This window comes from Myotis davidii, unplaced genomic scaffold (assembly GCF_000327345.1).
Source record: "Myotis davidii unplaced genomic scaffold, ASM32734v1 scaffold363, whole genome shotgun sequence".
NCBI lineage: Eukaryota > Metazoa > Chordata > Mammalia > Chiroptera > Vespertilionidae > Myotis > Myotis davidii.
Genome location: NW_006294069.1, coordinates 4,104,070 through 4,129,164, shown reverse-complemented (window position 1 = coordinate 4,129,164; position 25,095 = coordinate 4,104,070). Strand labels below are relative to the sequence as shown.

The window sequence follows — 25,095 nt, the reverse complement described above, 5'->3', positions numbered from 1 at the left end:
TAATCCAACATAAAATGACACTGTCAATTTATTCAGCTTAGTGCCCTAGTTCAATTATTCAATTTCTGCCTTCTTAGGCCTGGTGTGACCAATGCCAGCCCAGGTTTTTAAACCCTATGGTACTTCTAGACAACGTATGTAAATTTACAGTATACAATTTGGATTCACCATGCATGAATACTTTGTGTGTAACATTTAATAAGCTCAATCTACATCCAGAATAATTTACATGAAAGGACAATATTTATTTAAACAGAGCTCAATAGGGTAACCATGGTATCATCAGAGTGCATCCAGAGGAAAATCAGGAGGAGGGGCCAAAAGAGACTCAATCAACGGCACTCCCACACCTTCACTGTTTGATCTACACTGCCAGTAACCACATATGGTGCCGTCTTATGGAAATCTGAAAGAAAAAGAAAAGGCTTTTGTAAAATCAGGTTCAAACAGATAAAATTTTTAGTAAGCCACAACACACGCAAGTCCAAGGGCCAGGAATACCTACTTTTTTCTATACACATCCACACATCCACCCTTGGAAAGTATCAACTAGATTAGGGAAACTAAGGCTTAATGATTAAAACCTGTTATTACCAACCTCAAAAAAATACCCAAACCTACCTCCACTACCACCATCCCAAATGAAGCTGAATAAACACTCAAATCTACAAGGATAACCTATGTATCCATTTACTGAACATATACTATGTTCCAAGCTAAATACTAATGGTTTATATTCAATTCATGTTAAATCCTTGTAACCATCTTGTGACGTGGATTCGCCCTATTGTGCTGAGGCCTTGCCTTCACCATTAGATCCATCATACTCTAATGTATTATATTTTACTGTATTCACTTTCTTCACTTCTAGAATCAGGTCCAGATGATAGTAAAGATGCTTATTAGCCCAGCCAGCGTGGCTCAGTGGGTGAGCGTTGACCTATGAAACAGGGGGTCACAGTTGGAGATTGCTGGTTAGGGCACATGCCTGGGTTGCAGGCGCGATCCCCAGTGGGGGCTTGCAGAAGGCAGCCAATTAATGATTCTCATCACTGATGTTTCCATCTCTATCTCCCTCTCCCTACCTCTCTGAAATCAATAACACACCCACACACACACACACACACACACAGAGGCCCAGTGCACGAAATTCGAACATGGGTGGGGTCCCTAGTGGCTGGCGGTTGGGGCCTCCCTTCCCCTGTGCCAGCTATCAGTGCACATCACAGCAAGCAATTGAACTCCCAGTTGGTAGAACTCCCGAGGAGACACTTTGCATATTAGGCTTTTTATTTTAAATGTATTTTATTGATTTTCTACAGAGAGGAAGGGAAACAGATAGTTAGAAACATCAATGAGAGAGAAACATCGATCAGCTGCCTCCTGCACATCTCCTACTGGGGATGTGCCCGCAACCCAGGTACATGCCCTTGACGGGAATTGAACCTGGGACCTTTCAGTCCTCAGGCCGACGCTCTATCCACTGAGCCAAACCAGTTTCGGCAAGGCTTTTATATATATAGATATTTTAAAAGATGCTTATTAAACTTAAATAGCATTCCCTGAGTTTCTAGTACATGATAACTTATAACTGCCAGAAGAAAAGGGCTGAGTAATATTTCCTTTGAGAAATTTAAAACTAGTAGGAGAGAAAAATTACGTATTAGAGTCATCAGTAAGCATCCTCTTCAAAATTCTAGTTTCCAGAACCAAAACTGTGCAATGAAGAAAGTAATTTTTGTATTATAAGGTTGACAATGGCGAGAGAGAATTAAGGAAAGGAGAATTTAAAACAAATGACAGGAATCCACTACGTTTTTAATCTAATCTGACCTAAAAGCCATGGTCATTTCTTACCTGGGAAAGTCCACATGGTTATTACATAAAACTTCTTACACCTGGCACTCCAAAATCTATCTGCTCAATAAACCTCATAACTCATACATACCCAAGGAGGTAACAAAGTGTTCATGCGCATTGAGGGTCTTCATGCATCGTTTGTTCTTATAATCCCATACACGTAGGGTTTTGTCATCAGCACAACTCAAAATAAACTTGCCCCCAGAATGGAACAGAACTCCACGTACCCAGTTATCATGACCCACCTTAAAAACAGAAAGGTATTTGACTTAGTGAAGGGATAAATTACTTAAACAGCATCCGTGAAAATACTAAGTCATATCTATGAAAATACTAAGTCGTTACTCAAAGCCCACTTAAACTACACGCACACACACATTAAAAAAAGCCAAAAACAGACAAACAGAAAAAAAAAAAGGTCTAGGGAATTCTTCTAGATTAAAAAAACAAGTGGAAACTAACAAGTAAATGCAATGAGTGATGCTTGACTGACTCCTAGAGGCAAAATAAAGTTATAAAGAACACTACTGGGATAATTGGAGAAATTATTAGTACATTAATGGTAAATTTCTTGAGTGTGATAATTGTATTGTGGTTAATGGTAGAATACCCTTGTTCTTAGGAGACACATGTTGTCATGTCTACAAGTCAAGTAACTCAAATTGTTCAAAAAATGTAAACATACACACACAGAGAAAAAATGTTAAAAACTGGTGACTGTAGGTGAAGGGTATACAGTCACCCGTATATCTATTCACCCATCCACCTAATCCCCGTCGCAGCATTTCCATTTCTTTCAATTTAGCCTAAGAAATAATTAAAACCAGGCCCAGAGATTTAGTTAACAAAGATGTTCATCAAGACACTGCATGTAATTACTGTACAGTGTATCTAATGACATGAGCAAGTGTCATATACCTTCTAAATTAAGTTTGCTACAAAACAAAAACAAAGTCTGCTAAAAGCAGTATGTACAAGCATAACATTTTAATTTAAAAAACACCACCACATTCATCTACAGAATAATGTAAGAAAATATCACATGGGGCTATTTAAATATAAACCAAAATTAAATCAATTAATTCACTTCTTCAGTCTCACTAGCCACGTTTCATTAGCTCATTAGCTGCATGAGGCTAGTACAGTTACACTATTGGACAGTGCAGATAAAAAAGACAACCAAGATGACATGTCCTTTGCTTTGGTTTACTCTGCTTTTGCCCTTATTTATAAAACTTTATTCTCTTATAGTAAAGCCACCAATCACTAGAGGTAGAAGCCTCAACAAAAGTCAAATCACATTTCGTTGCTTGCACCAAAATAAAGCAGAAAAGATACACCCCTCCCCCTACCTGCAACTGAAAAATAGGAGCCAGAAACTTCCAGGGGAATTAATAGTGACCTGTGTTGTTACAGAAGAGGAGAGCACATGCTTTTAATTTTAAATGTGGACCACCTTTTCTAACAGCAATATTGTATATCAGAACTTGGCTCAGAACACTACTAGAGGAGAGTTTAAATTTCTAATTAATTCTTGATGATACTTCCATGTGTTTATCATAAACTTCAAAGTATTGTTAGCACCTAAGGAATCTCTAAAACTAACACAGCTATTTTATCAAATTACAAAAACTGCTTCTTGGATTAATGTCCACAGATCCTCTTGGAAATCTCTTAGGCAAACAGGAATGTCCACAATCCTGTACTATCATATATATATATCCTCATACTGAAATCTAGGTTTCAATGGGAGAAAAAAGGGGACATATGTAATACTTTCAACAAGAATTACTAAAAAAATTTAAAAAGTGAGCCATAAAAAACAACAAAAAACTTAAAAATAGAAAAGGAAAGAAAACAAAGAAGTAGTGAGGTTATTCAAACTTACAAGGGTCATAAGGCACATGCCAGTACTGACATCCCACATCTTAATAGTCTTGTCTCTGGATCCAGATAGCAAGAATGGCCCAGGCTTGCCACTTTTTTTAGTCTATATAAAACATAAAAATTAAGTTTCCCATGCAAGAAGTTACATAAGGACTTTAAATGACTTTTATCTATTAATGATCTATATTTCCAATTTTATAAAAATGATTTTTTTAACAAATAAAAATTGGTAAGAAGACTTAAGAACTACCTCCTTAACAAATTTCCAGTATGCTGTACAGTACATCTCCAGACTTATTCATCTTGTTTTACTGTATCAAAATGGACAAGTTTTGTCCTGGCTGGTGTAACTCAGTTGGTTGGAGCATCATCCTGTGCACCGAAAAGTTGCTAGTTCGACCCCCCACGGGAGGCAATCGAAGGATGTTTCTCTCATACATTAATGTATGTTTCTCTCTCTCTCTCTCTCTCTCTCTCTCTCTCCTCTTTCTCCTCTAAAATCAGTAAAACATACCCTCAGGTGAGGATTAAAAAAACAAAACAAAAAAAAGCACACATCTTTTAACCTACAGAGGCTACATAGGAAGGACCCAGATAATATAAATATTGATGTTTCTCTCTCTTCCTTCCTCTTCTCTCTCAAACCAATAAAAACTTAAAAATTTAGTTTCTACAATATCAAGATGATAAACTTAATGTTCAAGAAATCTGTAATCAAGAAGGATCTTACAACTATACAATCAAATTAATGACATATTGTATGTACCTACCACCAGAGGGCAGTAAAAAGAATTCGAAATGCAACCAGCCAGCCAAAACAGAGATTACAATAGAAGCTCCATTTAGAAATACAATGGAGAAAGGGTGGGGGAGAGGAAAGATTCTCCTCCTTCACTTGTTTGTTTGTTTTTAATGTATTTTATTAATTTTTTTACAGAGAGGAAGGGAGAGGGGTAGTTAGAAACATCGATGAGAGAAAATCATCGATCAGCTGCCTCCTGCACACCCCGCACTGGGGATGTACCCTGCAACCAAGGTACATGTCCTTGACCGGAATCGAACCTGGACCCTTCAGTCCACAGGCCGATGCTCTATCCACTGAGCCAAACTGGTTTGGGCCCTTCACTTGTTAAAATGTAATTTTTAAAAATCCACAACAGTGCCCTGGTTGGTGTGGCTTAACACATTGTATGCGGGAAACGTATTAATACGTTTTACGTTGACTGTAGTAGTAGAGCGCGGGACACGTATTAATACGTTTTTTATAGACTACCGGTAGAATGCGGGTAACGTATAAATACGCAAACTAAAGTTATCGTAATTTTACTGAACGTTGCCATTTGCACAAAAAACTAGCAAAAATGGCCCACGCCACCTGTTAGCGCACGATAAAAACTACCTGCAAACAATGTGTTAATTGGTTGAGCATTGTCCTGTGCACCCACCGAAAAAGATTGCCAGTGCATTACCTGGTCAGGGCACATACCCAGTTTGCAGGCTATCTGGGTCGGGGTGCTTTTGGAAGGCAACTGATTGATGTTTGTCTCACATTGATCTCTCTCTCTAAGGAAAAAATCTGTAATAGAAAAGTCTGATCAAGGGTATCAGAGACCTCCATATGAAATATTCTTCATTTAAACAAATACTTTTAAAAAATATATTTTTATTGATTTCAAAGAGAAAGGGAGAGGGAGTGAGAAATATTAAACTGCATTTCACCAAAAATTATTTGTAAATAAAATAATTATGTCCATTAAAAAAGGTGATTTTTCTAAAAGATAACTTTAACCTCTCCATAAGTTTTATTCTGCACTGGTATACACTTAAAACAATGGCATTTCTAATAACCTGAATAACCACTTTCCCTCTTTAGGAGAACCCCTACTCCCATTAGACAACACAGGTCAGCTGATAGCATTAATAAAAACTGGCTTAAAAATATAAATACGCCCGGCCACCCTGGCTCAGTGGTTGAGTATTGACCTATTAACCAGGAGGTCATGGTTCGATTCCTGGTCAGGGCACATGTCTGGTTGTAGGTTCAATCCCTAATAGGGGGCATGCAGGAGGCAGCCAATCGATGACTCTCATCAGTGATGTTTCTATCTCTCTCTCCTTGTCCTTTCCTCGCTGAAATTAATAAAAATATATATTTAAAAAAATTATATCCTACATAATAAAGATGTAATATGCAAATGGTCGTTATGCTGTGAAGTATAATGACTGAGTACGTAATGACCAGATCACGAATCAGCAGGAGGGGGTAGCGAGCTACACGCGGGCGGCAGAGAGCTATAGGAGGGGGCAGGGCAGCAAGCTATGGGGGGGGTGGAAGGTACAGGAGGGCGGGGCAGCGGGCAGAGAGCTACTGGAGGACAGCAGCGAGCTATTGGCGAGCTACTGGCGCACAGATTTGTGTGCAGGGCTACTAGTGTGTGTGTGTGTGCATAAAAACACCTCCAAGTTGAAAAGAGTAAAAAATGATAAGATTCATAATTCTGGAATACAGATTTATAAATGCATTAATGGCTCTGAAATTGAGCATGAGAAAAGTTACCTAAGGTTCTGAGCTATCAGCAATAAAATAAAATCATGAAATGACACATAAATCATAGTTACCTCAGATCCTGTTGCTTCAGAGATGGAAGAATATGAGCTTTCTGGAGCCCAGGAAATGCATTCTACCACATGCTCATGTTCTCGAAGCTCAGCCTTGCATTCCTTTGTTGCTACGACCCATACTCGCACAGTCTGGTCATTGGAACAGCTGGCTATCAGAGTGCCATCCTGATTTGGCCGCACCATACGTACCCACTCTCTATGTCCTGTGAATGTCTTCACACAGTAGCTGTCAAAATAAGTAATAATTTATGTTGTGAATAGTAATCCATTGGGACACTTCCCAGAAGCAATGCAAAAATTACAATGTATACTGGAATGAAGAAAATGACAACAAGTTAGTGAAATCGTATGCAAGTCAACAGAATAAATATACATTCCTGGTTAATAAAAGATGGGGACAGGCTGGAAAGTCAAACATCAGTTAAAATAAGCTTATGGAAGAATCATTAAGGAGCTAACCAAATCAACAAAATCTAAAAAGTAAAATATAGAGAGGAAATCTTTTCAAAATTAAACACACACAATAAACCTAACAAAAATATTTCTAGCCATGTTGGGGGAAAAGCATGCTCTACTAATCTGGGTAAAACCAGTAGGTTAAGGTTCTATTTTAACAATCATGTAATTCTAAGCACAACCAAATTAAACCTAATAGGGGCATACCTGTACAAATGTTATCTACATTTTATTTCAACCCACAGAGAGATAACCTAAAAGAAGACCACAGAGAAAATAAGCCATTACATAGAAGATGGCTTTGAAGGACATAGATTTTCTTTTATAATTTCTCTGTTTTTTGGGGGAAGATACATTTAGATATCAAAACTTAGTTTTAAAGTACATAATAAAATTACCATGATGATCATTATGGGTAAAAGCTAAGATTATTGGAACATTCAGAATACAATTTTGTTTAATATCTCTTTACCAGATATTCACCTAAATCTACTTACCCAGTTTGCACTTCCCACATTTTTATAGTTTTATCTCTTGAAGCAGACACTATATGATCTCCATTGGGCATGATGGCTACTGAAGAAACATTGTGGTCATGGCCTAAAACACATAACACAGCAACATTATTAAATAATATGCCACCAAGAGCAATTAAACCTGTTTACCACAAGATTTCACCATGGGATTTTAAATAACACAGCAACTTTAAATACACTGGGCTTTATTATAAATTTGATTAAAAACTTGGATTTACACAAAAAAGGAACTAGTACCAAAAAAATAATCCACAATAAATAGCCAACTCAATTTATGAATAAATTTCAAACTGTACAACTTTTAAAACCATAAGGTGTCAGTATCATCAGTATCTGAATATGTAAGTGTGGGGCAAAAGAAGGTTTATAGCTGTGAGTATGCAAAACACAGTTTATTCTTGTATTATTCTTTATATATTTTTATTGTTGTTATTTCATTTCCTTATTTATGATTTATCTTTTAGGTAATGATGGCTGGTAATTTAACTTACTTTTGCCCACCCCTGTATTAATACACTGAATGTTTAGTACGAACACTAGGAAAACACACAAATATTTCCACTGTTCATATTCTACGACATAAAATAGAAATAAAGCTAAAAAGACTAGGTAAGAAAAATGGGGATATGATTCTGTATTTAAAATAGTGGTTGAAATTATCTTTTGTTGATATTCATGGTGGTAAAAAATGCATTATTCCATATACATTATTCACAATCCTAACTTATCAGTTATCCTTGAAGGAAAGAGCCCCAGGGAGTCCGCAGATTTTATGAAAGGATTCAACAGAATTCCTCTACTTCGTAAGCCTTGAATGCATTTAATTAGGGAAGAAAACACACTCTTCAAATTACACTCTCTATGTAATCATGTAGCTTACTCAAGTGCCAGCATTTCTGAATAATATGTTTAGAAAAATATTTTATTACTAACACAGTATGTATTCCTTATATAAAATCCAAACATTTAAATTTCATCATGTTTAAAGAAACAAGTCTGGTTGGTGTCGCTCAGTGTTTGAGTTTCAACTCACGGACTAAGAGGTCACTGGTTCCATTCCTGGTCAGGGAACATGCCTGGGTTGTGGGCTCAAGATCCCCAGAGGGGCGTGCAGCAGGCAGCCGATTAGTGTTTCTATCTCTCTATCCCTCTCCCTTCCTCCCTTTCTAAAATCAATAAAAACATATTTTAAACTAAACAAATAAATAATAATAAAAAACCCACAAAGAAACAAAAATCCTTATTTACTGAGCACCTTCTATGTGCCAGGTATTAAACCAAGATACTCAAGTACAGAAAACCTGTTTTATTGTGCTTTACTATACCGTGCCTCACAGATACTGCGTTTTCATCAACATCAAAGAAAGACCCTTCACCAGCAAAATAAATAAATTACAATGCACTAAAAGCTCAGATTGATGAGCAGCACTTTTTAGCAATACGTTTTTTAAAATTAAGGTATGTACACTGAGGTTTTTAAAAATACAGAATACTACTATACACTTGATAGAACTGTGTGGTATAAACACAACTTCTACTATATGTCCTGAAACCAAAATATTCATGACTCACTATATTGTGATATTTGCTTTATTGTGGTGGTCTGGAATTAAATCCACAGTATCTCCAAGGTATGCCTATGTGGTCTCATTTTATCCTCACGACAAGCCTATACAGTGGGGCCTTGACTTATGGGTTTAATTCGTTCCGTGATGGAGCTCATAACTCAATTACTCATATATCAAATCAAAAAGTGAACGAGTCAGACACGTGATGCTGGGCTGATGTTGTGGCGTTCACTGCGATGTTCGCTGCACCAACTAGTGGTGGGGTATCTGAAGCTGGCTCGTAACCCGAATTTTAGCTCACAACTCAAAGCAAAAAATCAGCCGAGAGACGGCTCGCATCTCAAAACACTCGTTAGTCTGGACACTCATAAGTCAAGGCCCCACTGTAACTGAGGTATTATTACCTCTATCTTGCAGATGAAAGAGGTTAAAACTTCCTAATGCCATAAGTAAACAAGTAGGCAATTTAAACCCAGATATCTGATTCCAAAGCTCTTTCCACAAAGCTAAACTGACTCAGAGAACAGTCTCCATGACAAAACCCAGACAACAACCTAACAATAAGACTAGAGTATATGTATATTAAAAAGTGAGCGAGGGAATCTGGATTCCAGCTTTTACTATACCCACTCTCTCAACTTCAGCTTCCCAACAGAGAAAAATGATGTTTTTAAAAAAAAGACATATAAAAACATCCTACTAACAACTTCATTTTCTCAAAAACAGATAGATGTCCTAGCAGTTTTTCTTATTAAAAAATATTTGTGGCCCTAGCCGGTTTGGCTCAGTGAATGGAGCGTCGGCCTGCGGACTAAAGGGTCCCAGGTTTGATTCTGGTCAGGGGCATGTACCTTGGTTGCGGGCACATCCCCAGTAGGGGGTGTGCAGGAGGCAGCTGATTGATGTTTCTCTCTCATTGATGTTTCTAGCTCTCTATTCCTCTCCCTTCCTCTCTGTAAAAAATCAATAAAATATATTTTAAAAAATTTGTGAAAACAATTTTCATACTTTATATGAAATACTTAATTCAATAAGAGATACTTAAAGCATCATAACAAAAACAACTCTCAACTATGGCTTATCCATGGACTATCTAGATCATATAGTCCTTCAACAACACAGACAACTAAGAATTGAATGAAGGGAACCTGCACACGGTTAGAAAACAATATTCTTGCCTTAACTGGTTTGGCTCATTGGATAGAGCGTCGGCCTGCGGACTCAAGGGTCCCAGGTTCAATTTCAGTCAAGGGCATATACCTTGGTTGCTGGCCACATCCCCAGTAGGGGGTGTGAAGGAGGCAGCTGATCGATGCTTCTCTCTCATTGATGTTTCTAACTCTGTATCTCTCTCCCTTCCTCTCTGTAAAAAATCAATACAATATATTAAAAAAGACAAAGACAAAACATAAGCTATATATATATGAAAACAATATTCTTATTTCTGGAATGCCATGTGAGAAATCAGTATCAAATACCACCCTCTATTCCTTACCGTGCATGGTTCTGATGCATTCAAAGCCCTGAAAATCCCATAGTTTAATGGTCATATCTGCAGAACAGGAAGCCAGAAGCTTGCCACTGTGGTCAAATGAAATGTCCTGTACAGAGTCTGTATGCCCCTTAAGAGTTCGTTCAAAATCTCCAGTCTCATAATCCCACACCTGTCACATGAACAAAAAACTGGTTAATATCAACCCATCACTTTGTTTCACATTTGCACTCAGCAGGCTAGTCTGGCACCTTACTAATTAACTGAGAAAGTGACAAAGGGTCACTGTCTTAGAAATTAGCACATCTTCAGTATAAATTGGTCTTTCCTCTAAGAGAGAAAATTGATGGTGCAATTTTTAAAATGGACCTCTAGCACCACATTATCTACCATGCACCTAATTATGCTAGTGATTAAGTATATAAAGCCACAAGACAAAGTCCCTTCCCAATCTGACAGTAGGCAACAGATATGTTAATAAGTAAATTTTAGTACAAAGAGTTTCAGGGGGCTATGATAGGCACTTATATGTAGAATGAAAGTAACAATGAAGGAGTACTCAATTGTACTAGATGAGTGGAATTCAGATATCTAAGAGGCCAAGAAAAGACTTCACATGATGTAACTGTCCATGAAAAGCAGATTAACAAAAGAATGTCATTCTGATGTAAAAAAGTCACAGTCACATATTTTAAAGATAACTTTTCTAAGATAAAGAAATAATGAGCTATCAAGAATAAATATTAGAAACGCATCTCAAGAATATACTGAACTTTCATTCTGGTGGCCAAATGCAAGTGTGAAGTTAATCTTTCACCAATACCAATTATACTGCTCTAAAGTCAAATGATTAATTCCATTTTTCCCGTAATAATTTCAAATTTATCTGTGGTAGGGTATATACCAGCCGTGGGCAAACTACGGCCCGCAGGCCGGATCCGCCCGTTTGAAATGAAAAAAACTAAAAAAAAAAAAAAAAAGACCGTACCCTTTTATGTAATGATGTTTACTTTGAATTTATATTAGTTCACACAAACACTCCATCCATGCTTTTGTTCCGGCCCAGTTTAAGAACCAACCCATTGTGGCCCTCGAGTCAAAAAGTTTGCCCACCCCTGGTATATACCAATCAATATAGAGAAATGTAGAATGGCTAAGGTATAAAATTTGCAACTATAATGAATTTATGACATGCATACAATGTTACATAAAAAAAAAATTACACATGATTATATAAAAAAGAACCTAAGAAAAACTATCTTTGAAAAATATTTGACAGAAAGCTTCTGTACCCTTCCCAATATAAACAAATTTTTTCCATGTAAATGTTTAAGTACTCCTCCTACATGTGTTTAATTTTGTGTAACTTTGTTAGACTTATCCTTAATTGTGGTTTATTGATGATACAATAAGTTGCATCTTTAAATTTCAAATTTCAATTATTCATTGCTAGTTTATAGAAATGCAATTACATTTTGTATATCGACTGTGTATTCTGTTAAATTCAGTCATAGTTCTAGTGGCTTTTTTGTACGCTCTTTGGAATTTTCTACATAGATGGTGTCTGCAAATGAAGTGTTCCATTTCTTTCTTTCAAATCTATATGCCTTTTATTTCTTCTTCTTCCTTAGTGCACTGGCTAGGCACTCCAGTATAAAAGTGTATACAACTGGTTGAGACTGGACATCCTGCCTAGCCTTGGTTTCTGATCTCAGAGGAAAGCATTCAGTTTCCACCAGTAAGTATTAGGACCACTGTAGGTTTTATCAGATACCTTTACCTTTTATCAGGTTACCTCTCCGTCTAGCTTGTTCAGTTTTTCTCATGAATGGATATTGAAATTTTTCAAATGCTTTTTCTGAATCTATTTTTTTTTAAATGTTTTCACTGATTTCAGAGAGAGGAAGAGAGAGAAACATCAGTGAGAGAGGTATTTGTTCGGCTGCCTCCTGCCCCCTAATGGGGATAGAGCCCGTAACCCGGGCATGGGCCTTGACTGAGAATCGAACCTGTGACCTCCTCCTGGTGCACGGGACGAAGCTCAACCAACTGAGTGACACCAGGTGGGCTATTTTTGTTGTTGTTGTATCACATTGATTCATTTTCAAATGTGGAACCATTTCTTGCATACTGGGTGCACCTACTTGGTGATAATTATCCTTTCAATGAATTGCTGGATTCAATTTGTTTATAATATGTAAGGGAATTTACATCTGTGTTCATACAGTATTGGTCTATAGTTTGTTTTTTGTAATACCTTGGTCTTATTTTGTTATCTAAGTGTTTAATTTTGACACCAAGAGTTCAGAGGAACACAAGGTGTGATCTTTTTTTCTTTTTTCTTTTTTTAGAGAGAGTGGAAGGGGGAGAAACAGAGACAGAAACACTGATGTGAGAGGGACACATCAATTGGTTGCCTCTAGCATGCACTCCAACCAGAGCTGGGGATTGAGCCTGCAACTGAGGTATGTGCCCTTGACTGGAATCAAACCCGGGACCCTTCAGTCCATGGGCCGATACTCTATCCACTGAGCCAAACCAGCTAGAGCAAGGCGTGATCTTGAAGTTCATTCCAATTTCAGTTAATTTTCTTTCCATGTATTCTTTAAATAACACTAAAACATTTTCTCTAAAATAAATATAGCCAGAAAACAAACTCTGTATTTCTTCATAAATGGTAAGCAGACAGCATTTCAGTTAGTTTATAAATGTCAACAATAAGAATTAAGTTTACTTTATATTTACCTTTTGTATGATCTATAATAATCTATAATAATAAAAGCATAGTATGCTAATTAGACCAGACAAACTTCCGGATGAAGCTGGGGCTGCGAGGGAACCCGAGTCCCAGGTGCCAGAGGGAAGCTGGTGCCAAGAGCTGGGGGAAGGAAGGCCTACACTTGCACGAATTTCGTGCATTGGGCCTCTAGTTATAAAATAATGCTCATGATAAAAACCAAATTATAATGTACTTGAAATAAAAGAAATTTAAAAAATCCCTTATCCTAACAATGGCATGGTTTTTTTCCCATTTTTTTCTATGCCCTTTAAGTATAGTGACTATGTATACTTCATTACTCAATTTTTCCCTTTACTTCTTATGAGTTTTTCCATGTTGTTAAAAACTTACAGCATTCTTGCCCTGGCTGGGTAGCTCAGTTGGTTAGAGCATCATCCCAATATGACATTTATGGGTTCAATCTCCAGTCAGGCCACATACAAGAAGCAACAATGAATAAATAAATGAGTGGAAAAACAAACTGATGTTTCTCTCTCGCTCTCTCTTTTTCTAAAACAGAAAACCGCATTCTTAAAACAATAACCAAAAACCTTAGCATTCTTTAAAAAAAATTCCTATGGTTGGCTAAAAAAATTTTTTCTTGCAGGAAACATTAAGTGAAAATCTTTGAATATTGAAAAATATCTGTCCTCATTTTGCAATACTTAGGTCACACAATAATGGGAAAAAGAAAACTGGGTCAAAAAGTATAAACTTTCTAAGCTCTTCATATAGTCTGCTAAATTGTTTTCCCATTAGATTATATCAAAATAATGAGAATGCCTGCTTCATCAAATTCTTACAACCACTGGGAATTCTCATTTTAAAAAGCAAAATAGCTTGACAGATTTTATACATATTTTAATTTTAATTTGCATTTCTTCTATTAGTACTGAGGCCAAATTAGCTATTTTTAAAAAATATATTTTATTGATTTTTTACAGAGAGGAAGGGAGAGAGATAGATAGTTAGAAACATTGAGGAGAGAGAAACATCGATCAGCTGCCTCCTGCACATCTCCCACCGGGGATGTGCCTGCAACCCAGGTACATGCCCTTGACCGGAATCGAACCTGGGACCTTTCAGTCCGCAGGCCGATGCTCTATCCACTGAGCCAAACCGGTTTCGGCTAAATTAGCTATTTTTCTTCCTCTATGAATTATCTCTTTATGTCCTAAAGTCCATTTTTAGAGATATTTCTGTTTTTCATATTGGTTGAACTGTTTATATATTAAAGTTGGCAATCCTCAATCTGCTTTATTAGTTTAATGTATTTTGTTGTGTTGCTGTTCATGTTTTAAAACAGTTAAGAATTAGTTCTAAATGACAACCAGAAATATTTCAAAAATTTAAATGGTGCAATTAAAAATATTGTTATGAAGCCCCTGGCTGGGTGGCTCAGTTGGCTGAAGCATCTTCCTGTGCACCAAAAAAAGTTGTAGGTTTGATTTCCAGTCAGTGCACATACCTAGATTAAAGGTTCAATCCCTAGCCAGGGTGTGTACGGAAGGCAACTGATCCATGTTTCTCTCTCATGTAGATCTCTCTCTCTCTCCCCCCACCTTCCTCTCTCTCTAAAATCAATAAACATACCCTGAGGTGAGAATTAAATTAATTTAAAACAAAAATACTATAATAAACTATTCCAAATATCTATCCTCTATCAGTTTTTCTAAATTATTATAGTTCAAATGTTGATAATGTAAATGAGTGGTTCTAAAAGGAAATTCCTGACAATAAATGAATACAACCTTGCTGTATTTACCAGATACACAAGAGAAATTAATATAATTTTAATTTTATTATTGATAACTGTAACATTAGCTACAGCTTTTTGAGCCCTTACCATCTATCTATTTTAGTTTGCCAGGCACTATACTACATACATTATGTATATATTATATTTTAAGCAATAGAATCTTATGACATATTTTTAATCCCCCCTCCCAACAGACGAGATAACTGAGCCTTAAACATAATCCCTTTGCCCAGCATAGTCACTAGAATGGTTGCCTCTTGCATGCACTCTATGTGCTCTTTGTGTTTTTTGGAAAGTAGTTCTATCGCAACCAGCACACTCAGAAATCACCTAACTTTAACACAACTGAAGAAAGAAAATATACAGAAGGAGAGTAAATTTTTTGTTTTCATTCTACAAATTATCAAAGGAAGTAATTTATGAGAAAAAAGCGTTATGTATAAAAATAAACAGATTATTTATGACAGTAGATGAATAAAAATAACTTAAAATCCAAAGGAAGATCTGTTAATGTTGCTGAACATTGCTGACACAAAGTATTTCTTTAGTATCTGACCAGACTGTGGTAAGCAGTTTCTCCGTAATAACGCATTTAATCCTCCCTAAAGCCCTGAGATAGTTATTATCTTCACTTCACAGATGAGGAAAGGTAAGCACAAAAAGTTTATTTGCCCATGATCACGTTAATTATTAAATGGCTGCGTCAGTACTTGAACCTACAACCTGGGCTCTGGACCATTAACTACCCTATAATGCCTCCCTATACAAATAAAACAATCAGTTTTAAATCATTAAAAATCATCATTCATTAGAAACAAAGAAAGGTGTTTCTAAAATGTTTAATCAAAAAAGGAAATAAAACTAAACACAAATGCTTGTTAATGAAATAAACATTTGTGCACATTAAATAAAGACTAAATGGAAGAGAAGTTAAGTAGTTGCTGAGATACATAGTTTGATTGCAGATATAAATTTAAAAACTTCTATTTATAGTATTTTGTTCATGGAGTAAATGATGTTTGTTGGTTCTCCATTTTCTTTTTTATTGATTTCAGAGAGGAAGGGAGGGAGAGAGAGAGATAGAAATATCAATGATGAGAGAATCATCAGCTGCCTCCTGCATGACCCTAACTGGGAATTGAGCCCCCAACCCAGGCATGTGCCCTGATGGGGAATTGAACAGTGATCTCCTAGTTCTTAAGTTGATGCTCAACCACACCAACCAGGCAGGTTCTCCATTTTTATAATCAAAGCACAGGAAACTTATTCATAGTTATAAAACATATATAAATGACATAAACCTTGGCAATCTAAAAACAATAGGACTTATATAAAATTATCTGGTAAGTAAAGGGCAACAAATAAGTATGTACCATTTGTAATATTTTCAAGTTGACTCCACAGATGTATTTTAAGATAGCATATTTACAGTTTTGTTTATGCTTTTCAACTACCACTGCAAAATTAATAGTAAATACTGAACACCAGTTGGGTTTTCCAATGGTTAGAGCATCACCTCGAGGACCAAAGGGTCCAGATTCGATTCCTGGTCAAGGGCATGTACCTGGGTTGCAGGCCTGATCTTGGGTCAGGGTTTGTGCAGGAAGCAACCAATCAATGTGTCTCTCTCACATCCATGTTGCTCTTTCTCTCCCGCAACTCTCCTTTCTACTCTCAAAAAAATCAATGGAAAAAATATCCCGGGGTGAGGATCAATAACAATAACAACAACAAAAAAGCCTGGATTCAATCTATTTAAAAAGATTTACTTTTACCCCCATGCCTCATGATAGCAGTGCAGATTTTAGTACACATAAGGGAGACTATCATTGAGTCAATCATTTACATACACATCTACATACATCTGAAAAATAGCAATATATTAAGGTTTTAGGTATGTAATCATCTCAGCCTACAGAAGTACATGATGCACATGTGAATTTAAGACTCTCTTCCAATAACTCTGCAGCCTGCCCCATGGATGGCCAGCCTAAAGGATAAAAGGAAGCCACTGATTTAGAAACTAAAGAAATCACATAAGAAAAACATAAAATAATGCTTAATATGAAGAACAAGTTAAGTATAAGTCACAGTTAACTGTTTCTTGCATTTTATGTTAGACTGCGGCCGTGTGATACATACACTCTTAAACCACATTCTCCTAAACCTCTCCAAATGAAACTTAAACTGGAATAAGCCTTAAAACAGAGAAACCTACCTAAACCTTTTAACTGTATTTTACTTGTCTTTTTGCAGGTGGTTTATACAACTGCCATTGTCTGGATTAAAGGGAATTACAAAAACAACCTTTTCTCTGATTAAAAGATAAAATATTAAAATGTATTATAATTATTGTGGGGGGGGAAATGAAAGAAATACATAACTTATAAAGTGATAAGCACCTACATTCCTACACCCATGGAGAGAATTACTATTTAGTTTGGAATCAAAGCCAATATTAAACATATCAGGAAGAGTCTAATTTAAATAAATTCTCTATTGAATTTTTTTTTTTTTGCAGAACATATTCATCTGCTGAATTACTAGTGTTGTAATCCTGTATTTTCATCTATTACCTCTGCTTAAAAGTAAGGTACACACTTTCCTTCTTTCTAGGTCCTCATTTTCAGGATGTTTTTATTTCTTTCACCCAATTAAATTTAAATCTGATTTTAACAATTACCCTATTGCAAATCTTTCATTTTTAAAAATTACCTTAATTGTAGCATCCTCTGAAGCAGAGACCATAACACTGAACACAGGGTGGAAAATGACTCGAGTGACTGGACTCCTATGACCACTCAATGCATATTTTTCTGGTGGACGGGGAATCCACTCTTTTGGGTCTCGTTTCTGACCAAGAGGCCCACCTGACGTAAATTCTTCTTTTGCTTCATTTAGTTTTGATTCTAATTCCATAACCTTGAAAATGAACACATAGTTATATATACAAATAGACTCCAATTTTATTTGATATTTTAAAAACTGCTTTTATTTTGTGTCTATATATGCAGAATACTTTAAAATTTTTCATTAATTTACAAAGCATTCATTTATTAAAAATTATCTTCATTATCTACCATCAAAATTTTAGTGATATAAAAACCAAAAATTAAGAAAAATTCAGTATAACTTTGTCTTAACTACTTAACTCAAAAATTTCAATTTATATCTACTATTTAGAGGAAGAGCAGTGCACCTGTGTTGGTCTCTCTATGTCTGTTACTCTTAGTAAACTCTTCCCAAACCAAGTTTACATTATACATGCTAGTAATATTTATAATAAAAGCCAACATTTATTTAATATCTATGTTTTAGATACTTTTCTAAGAGATTTTGATGCATTAATTCATTTTACAACAATTTATTCATTCATTCTAGCTTTGCCTACTAAAAATATAAATTTTAGGACCAGGATATTATTTATTGCCTTCACTTTACACATAAAAATAAAAGCTCAAAGCGTAACCAATGGACACAGATAGTAGGAGGGCAAGGGCATAAAGGAGACACGTAATACTTTAAACAATAAAGAGTTTAAATGTTGAAAAAAAAAAGCTCAGAGATAAAAATAACTTGTCTAAGTGCACATTTTAGTGTTCTTTTCTCAGCATCACATTGGCTCCATTAATTTTTCCCATCTAAACAAGATCAAGTTCTTAAGTATCAATTCCCTGAAGTCAGGTTTATGTAAATTCAACCCAGCCAGTACCCAGATTGCACGCGTTAGCATGAATCAGCTCTGATCTTTTTGGGTCAAAGTATTTTTTAATGCACAGAAAATATATTCCCTTTTGCCTTTTCAAGATTAAATATAATTATTAATTTTATGTTAATGTTTTCAGAAAGTTTATTTAAGAACATTCCAAATATAACCAACCAACTTTAAAGGAAAAACTTAGTTACCTTCTTTTGTAATCTAATAACAGATGTCCATTTTTTTTCCAAAAGACCAGCATATTTCTTATCTAATTCTTCATTCTAGAGGAAAAAATGAGAACCTTTTAAAAATGGCTCAATTATGATAGTTCAAGCCATTCAGACCATTTGTCCCTGAGTCTAACTAAATATTACTAAAAATCTTATTATACTAAAAAATGGTTGAAAACCAAGTTTAGTGCCACATAAATAACAAATGATAAGATCTGTGGATAACTGAGGTGTCTGTTAATTGCTGATACTTCAGTAAAATCCACTTATAATTGTAAGAAGTAAAACATACCATATCTAATTCAGCTTCTTTTTTAAAAACTGAATATGCTTCTTCATAACCATTTGAACGAAGATAATCTGCTATAGCCCGATTTCTGAAAGAAAACAAATTCAAATGACTCCAAAAAACACAAGTATTTCACAAAAAAGGGACCTGCTCCACCTAAGCCTCTAAAACATTTAGCTTTGTCAAAGTACAGCTTTAATAATATATGTACTATATTATTCTTGAGCTTTTTGCTTTAAGTTTCTAATGTGTTGCTTACCTTATAAGCTGTGGGCATTCTACAGAGGTCAAGATATGGCTTATATTAATAGGTATCAATTTGTAAGAGTAATCATCAATTTTATTCATGTTTACATTTAGCCTTCCCTTACTACTTGTTATAGACATTCAAGAACTAGCAACTGAAGTTTAGTTTTGCAGAAAGACTTGTTCTGATAAAATTATAATTAGTATTTTAATATTAGAGACATCTTTAAGCCATTCAGAGTGGGTGTGCCCTAGCCGGTGTGGTTCAGTGGTTAGCATGTCGGCCCACACACTGAAGAGTATGGGGTTCAATTCCTAATCAAGAGCACGTATCTGGGTTTCAGGGTCAATCTCCGGCCCCAGTTGGGGCACATGGGGGAGGCAACTGATCTATGTGTCTCTCACATCAATGTTTCTCTATCTCTTACTCTCCCCTCCCTTCCATTCTGTCTAAAAAAAAAATCAATGAATAAAATATCCCCAGGTGAGGATTAACAAAACAAAAAAAAGGAGTGGGTGAAAAAAAGAGCGAAGCTATAAACTTAGACTAAAATATCATAGACTAAAAACATTCATTAAGAAAGAAATTGAAGCTGAATTAGCAGATGCCTTTTCAAGCTCTCCTTATATTCCTTCAAAGAGAAAATCAGCTACCTCCCTCCTAAGACAACCTACTCCTCTATCAATTTTTGAGCCTTAAGTCCACTGTAATATAATAGTTGCTTGGGATTTCCTTTAAAGCAATCTAAATAATTTAAAAAACTAATCTTCTTATATAATAAAAGGCAAATATACAAATCAACAGAACCATGGAACCACCCGACGCTATGAGACACACTGACCACCAGGGGGCATACGATCAACACAGGAGCTGTCCCCTGGTGGTCAGTGAGCTCCCACAGGGGGAGCACTGCTCAGCCAGAAGCCAGGCTCACAGCTGGCGAGCACAGCAGCAGTAGTGGGAGCCTTTCCCTCCCCTGCAGCAGTACTAACGATGTCCGACTGACAGCTTAGACCGTCTGACTGACAGCTTAGGCCAGCTCCGCGCAGGAAGTGGGCCTAAGCAGTCAGTCAGACATCCCCCGAGGGCTCCCAGACTGCATGAGCGCTGAAGGACCGCCCCCCATGAGTGCATGAATTTCATGCACCAGGCCACTATTATGTATGTATATGTGTGTGCGTATATATATTTAAACAAATTTTACATAAGCATTCTTTCCACCATTGACCCCCAATATTCCATCCCTGAGGCAATTACTTTACCAGTGTTTTGTGTTTCCTTTCTGAGATAACCCACCTATTAACACACATCCCTGAGCAGTCTTTTAGAGATAATCAATACTTGTTTTTAAAACAAACTGCAGTACATTTCATACTAGTGTGTCTTACAATGTTATATAAACTCACTTAATCTTAGCAATCATTCTGTTTTTAATCCTCGCCCAAGGATATGCTTTTATTGACTTTAGAGAGAGGAAAGGAGAGAGGGGGAGAGGGAGAGAGAAACAAACACTGATGTGAGAAACACATCGATCGGATGCCTTTTGTATGCACCCTGACAAAGCCAGGGATTGACCCCCAGGCCCTTTGGTGTGTGGGGTAATGCTCTAACCACTACAGGACAGGGCTCACCGACTGTTAATGGCTTGAAGATATCTCTAAAAACTGCAACCTGGGTATGTGCCATGACCAGGAATTGAACCCAAGACCCTTTGGTATGGGATGATGCTCCAACCAAAAGCCACACTGGTCAGTGTAGCAATCATTCTTTATCAAATGTAAAGCCTTCTTCTATATTATACTCCACTATGGAAACATGCACTTACTACTACAAACAATGCTGCTATGACCACCCTTGTATAAATAAATGTAAATGCCATCGCCACCTAATGCTTTAGGAAATAAAAACACTCTAGTAATATAGAATTGCTAAGTTTTAATTCAATGGCATGTTAAAAACAAAAATAAAAAAGTGAATAAAGATAACAGGAAATTATCTTTCTTTATGTTCCATAACAATGATTAAAGCACAATAACTACCTGACCAGTTTGGCTCAGTGGCTAGAGCGTCGGCCTGTGGACTGGAGAGTTCCAGGTTCGATTCTGGTTGTGGGCATGTACCCAGTAGGGGGTGTACAGGAGGCAGCTGATCGATGTTTCTCTCTCATGGATGTTTCTAACTCTCTATCCCTCTCCCTTCCTCTCTGTAAAAAATCAGTAAAATATATTTAAAAAAAAAAGCACAACAACTAGTGGAAGACAAGGTCAGCACATCATATTCCTGGATAAGGGAGCTGAGGAAATGTAAATTCTTACTATTATTGTGAGTCTATGCCTATGTGCTGCTCATGTCACAGCCTATGCCTTCTGGCCTACTCCACTAAGATCATTTGATTCATTAAGAAATATCTTCTTTACACAGAGCTGAGATCTACTTCTTAATTTCTACCAGGTAGTTAGGTCTACTTGGGCCTTCTAAAACAAAACAGGAATGCAAGGTTTTCTCAAAACATTCCATCAAATATTGTGTTGCCAAAACCTGTATTACAAACCTTAAACAAAAATACATTTCCTATTGGTTAGAATATTCCAAATAATAAGGGAAACAAGTGACATCTATCTCTTAGCTTTATTTTATTCATCTAAAAAACCAACAGCAAGCAATTAAGGGCAAAATGTCAAGGGTAAACAAACCTTATATGGTACTTGTAAATATTTACAAGCTCCTTAGCTCTACTCCTACCTTCAGGGTCAATCAAGCCCTAATGCCTGAAACTTTGCCTCAACACACTGCACACAGTTTACAACTCTGAAGCTCATATAACAGGTAATATGAAGATGTTACATATGCACAAATTATAGCAATTATAATCTTAATGGGCTTTAAAAAAAAATATTTTTTTGCCCTGGTCCAGTAGCATAGTTGGTTGGAGCTTCATCCTGTAAACTTAAAGGTTTTGGATTCGATCCCCATTTGGGCATTTGTGGAAGGTAACCAACCAATCAATGTTTCTCTCTTATATCAATGTTTCTCTCTCTCTCTTGCTCTCTCCCGTCCTCTCTATCTAAAAATCAATAAAAGATAACCAGGTGAGGATTTTAAAAAAAAATTCTATACTTTGAAATTGCCACTGCTAACCTCTTTCAGCACTGCCTTCTCATGCCATGTTCTATGTCCATTATGTCCATATCACCATGTATGCGCATGTACAGCTTTTTAAAAAAATGCTCTTATTTATTTTAGAGAGAAACATCTATGTCTCTCTCCCTTTCTACCCCCATTTCCTCACCCTCCCCCCCAAAAAAATCCTCTGGTGAGGATTAACAACCACAATAAAAGAAGTATCCAAGCAATCTGGCTACTAAGAGGTTCCTGTTGAATTTAACAAGTACATTTCCAGAACTTAAAGAAGCCTCAGTATTCCATTCCACAGTAAGGTTTCCAATGAGCACCGCAAAATATTGGAGTTGGGAAGGTGCAGCTGGAAAGTTCCAGTAAAGATGGCGGCATAGCACTGACCCGGTGGCTCAGTCGGTTGGAGTATCATCCCATGCACCAAAAGGTTGCAGGTTTGATTCCCAGTTAGGGCATATACATAGGTTGTGGGTTCAATCCCCAATTAGGGCGCATATGGGAGGCAACTGATCTATGTTTTTCCTCTCACACTGATGTTTCTCTCTCTCTGAAGTTAATAAAAACATATTTTCAGGTGAGGATTAAAACACACACACACACCAAGAAACAATGGAGGTGTAGGTAAACACCCTGCTCAGAACCTACCACCACCACATCAAAATTACAACTAAATTACAGAACTGACACCCTTTAGAATGCTTGAAATCTAGCTGAACAGAAGTCCTATAATAAAGGATATAAAAAAGAAGCCACATGGAGACTGGTAGAGACTGGTAGGAAGGGTGGAGACTCAGAAAGGGTTGTTGGCCCTACACCTATGTGTGGAGTTTCAAAAGGGAGAGCGCCCTGGCCAAGTAGCTCAGTTGGTTAGAGCATCCTCCAGATCAGTGGTCGCCAACCGGTGGTCCGCAGATCACAGGTGGTTTGTGAGGTCCGAAAGGTTGGCGACTGCTGCTCCAGATGAACCAAGGTTGTGGGTTCAAACTCTGGCCAGGGCACATACAAAAGAAGCAATCAATGAATGTATAAATAAGTGGAACAAATCGACTTCCTCTCTCTCAAAAATCAATAAATAAAATTGCCTGTGCACTGAGTTACTCGGACTCACTCTGAATTCCAGCACAAGGGCAGCAGCTGGAAAAGAGCCAGGGACATATGGGAAGGACCTGAATTGTCTGGCTTTAGGACAAGGGCTAGAGGGGAAGCTTTCTCTCAGACAGAAGTGTTGGCAGAGGACATTGTTCCTTTGTTGAACACCCTCCCCCCAAGAGCATCAACCTGGCCAACACTGCTCTCCCGCCCTTGTGAATCTCTGAGATCTAACTTGTGGGCCCACCCAAGCTGTTTCCAATGGCTTTTCCATACAAATGGCCTCTCTTGCTTGGCTCATGCTTCTGACTTTCCTAAAATCTTTCAAACAAGCAGCATCTGGCCTCAGCATGACCCATACCTCTGGCTAAGTGGCTCCAGGCCTGGCACTAGTGGCAGCCAGTTTTGATTCATAGCTTGGCCTCTCCTGGGCACTTCTAAACCCAGCACAAGTAGCAGCCATCTGCAGATCACCAGGTGGCCCAGGGCAGAGCACAGATGGTGGCTGACCTTGCACCCTCTGGAAGGCCCCCAATGCCAGTACACTTGATGGACAACTTCAGACCACACCGGATTATAACCCAACCACCTCCATGAGCAACACATTCAAGGGGTGAACTCAGTGGGCAACAAAGCCCTACTGAAGTGATTTCTGCTCCATGGGGTCAGCCCCTGCACAGCAGGCTCCTCTACTATAGTAGCAGCTGGTCCTCGCAGCCCATCAGGTTGTGTGTATGGGGGGAAGCAGGGGAGGGTCACTCCCAGCAATGTGCCAAGAGAAACCAAGACTCAACTACAACTACAACAGGACAGTGCATACAGCCCACAAAAGGGTGCACCTGGAGCACCCAGCTCCAGTAACCAGGGAGGCTGCACCACTGGGCCCTACAGGACACCTACAAGGCCACTCTACCAAATCCAGGAAAGGCAGCAGCTCTACCTAATACACAGAAATAAACATCCTTGGGTGAGGATTAAAAAAAAAAAGAAGAAGACATGGAAACCATAAAAAAGAACCCATCAGAAATAAAGGATATACGAACTGAAACAAAGAATAAATTACTGGGAATCAACAATAGAGTAAATGAAGCAGAAAAGAAATAAGCAGCCAAAATGAAGAGACAAAGAAACAGGTCCCAAATGAAAGAACTGGAAAATTCTCTAGAAAAAGAACTAAATGAAATGGAGACAAGCAAACTATCAGATATAGAATTCAAAAAATGGCTACAAGGATACTCAAAGAGCAATTTGGAATATTAGGAAGCAAAAAACACCAAATCAGAACAGGAAAGGAAAAAATGTTTTTAAATAAGGACAGCAACTTAGTGAGAACTTCAATAGCATAAAAAAGGACATGGAGCCCTGGCTGGCGTGGCTCAGTTGGTTGTAGAGTCATCCTGTATACAGAAAGGCTGTGGGTTTGATTCCAAGTCAGGGTGCGTATAA

At 37.2% G+C, this 25,095-nt stretch overlaps 1 protein-coding gene across 1 annotated transcript in view; it reads right to left on the bottom strand.

Annotated features, from left to right (window-relative positions):
- Positions 1 to 3: 3 nt before the first annotated feature.
- The window catches only part of PAFAH1B1 (platelet activating factor acetylhydrolase 1b regulatory subunit 1), a 32,079-nt gene continuing 6,987 nt past the window's right edge, over positions 4 to 25,095 (bottom strand). The window contains exons 2-10 of the mRNA XM_006768104.2: positions 19,182 to 19,266; positions 18,866 to 18,940; positions 17,675 to 17,881; positions 10,425 to 10,593; positions 7,323 to 7,425; positions 6,367 to 6,595; positions 3,749 to 3,850; positions 1,949 to 2,105; positions 4 to 406 (exon numbers count right to left, since the gene is read on the bottom strand). Of these exons, the coding sequence (XP_006768167.1) occupies positions 333 to 406; positions 1,949 to 2,105; positions 3,749 to 3,850; positions 6,367 to 6,595; positions 7,323 to 7,425; positions 10,425 to 10,593; positions 17,675 to 17,881; positions 18,866 to 18,940; positions 19,182 to 19,266 (1,201 nt within the window). The 3' untranslated portion in view covers positions 4 to 332. The remainder of the gene's footprint in view (positions 407 to 1,948; positions 2,106 to 3,748; positions 3,851 to 6,366; positions 6,596 to 7,322; positions 7,426 to 10,424; positions 10,594 to 17,674; positions 17,882 to 18,865; positions 18,941 to 19,181; positions 19,267 to 25,095) is intronic.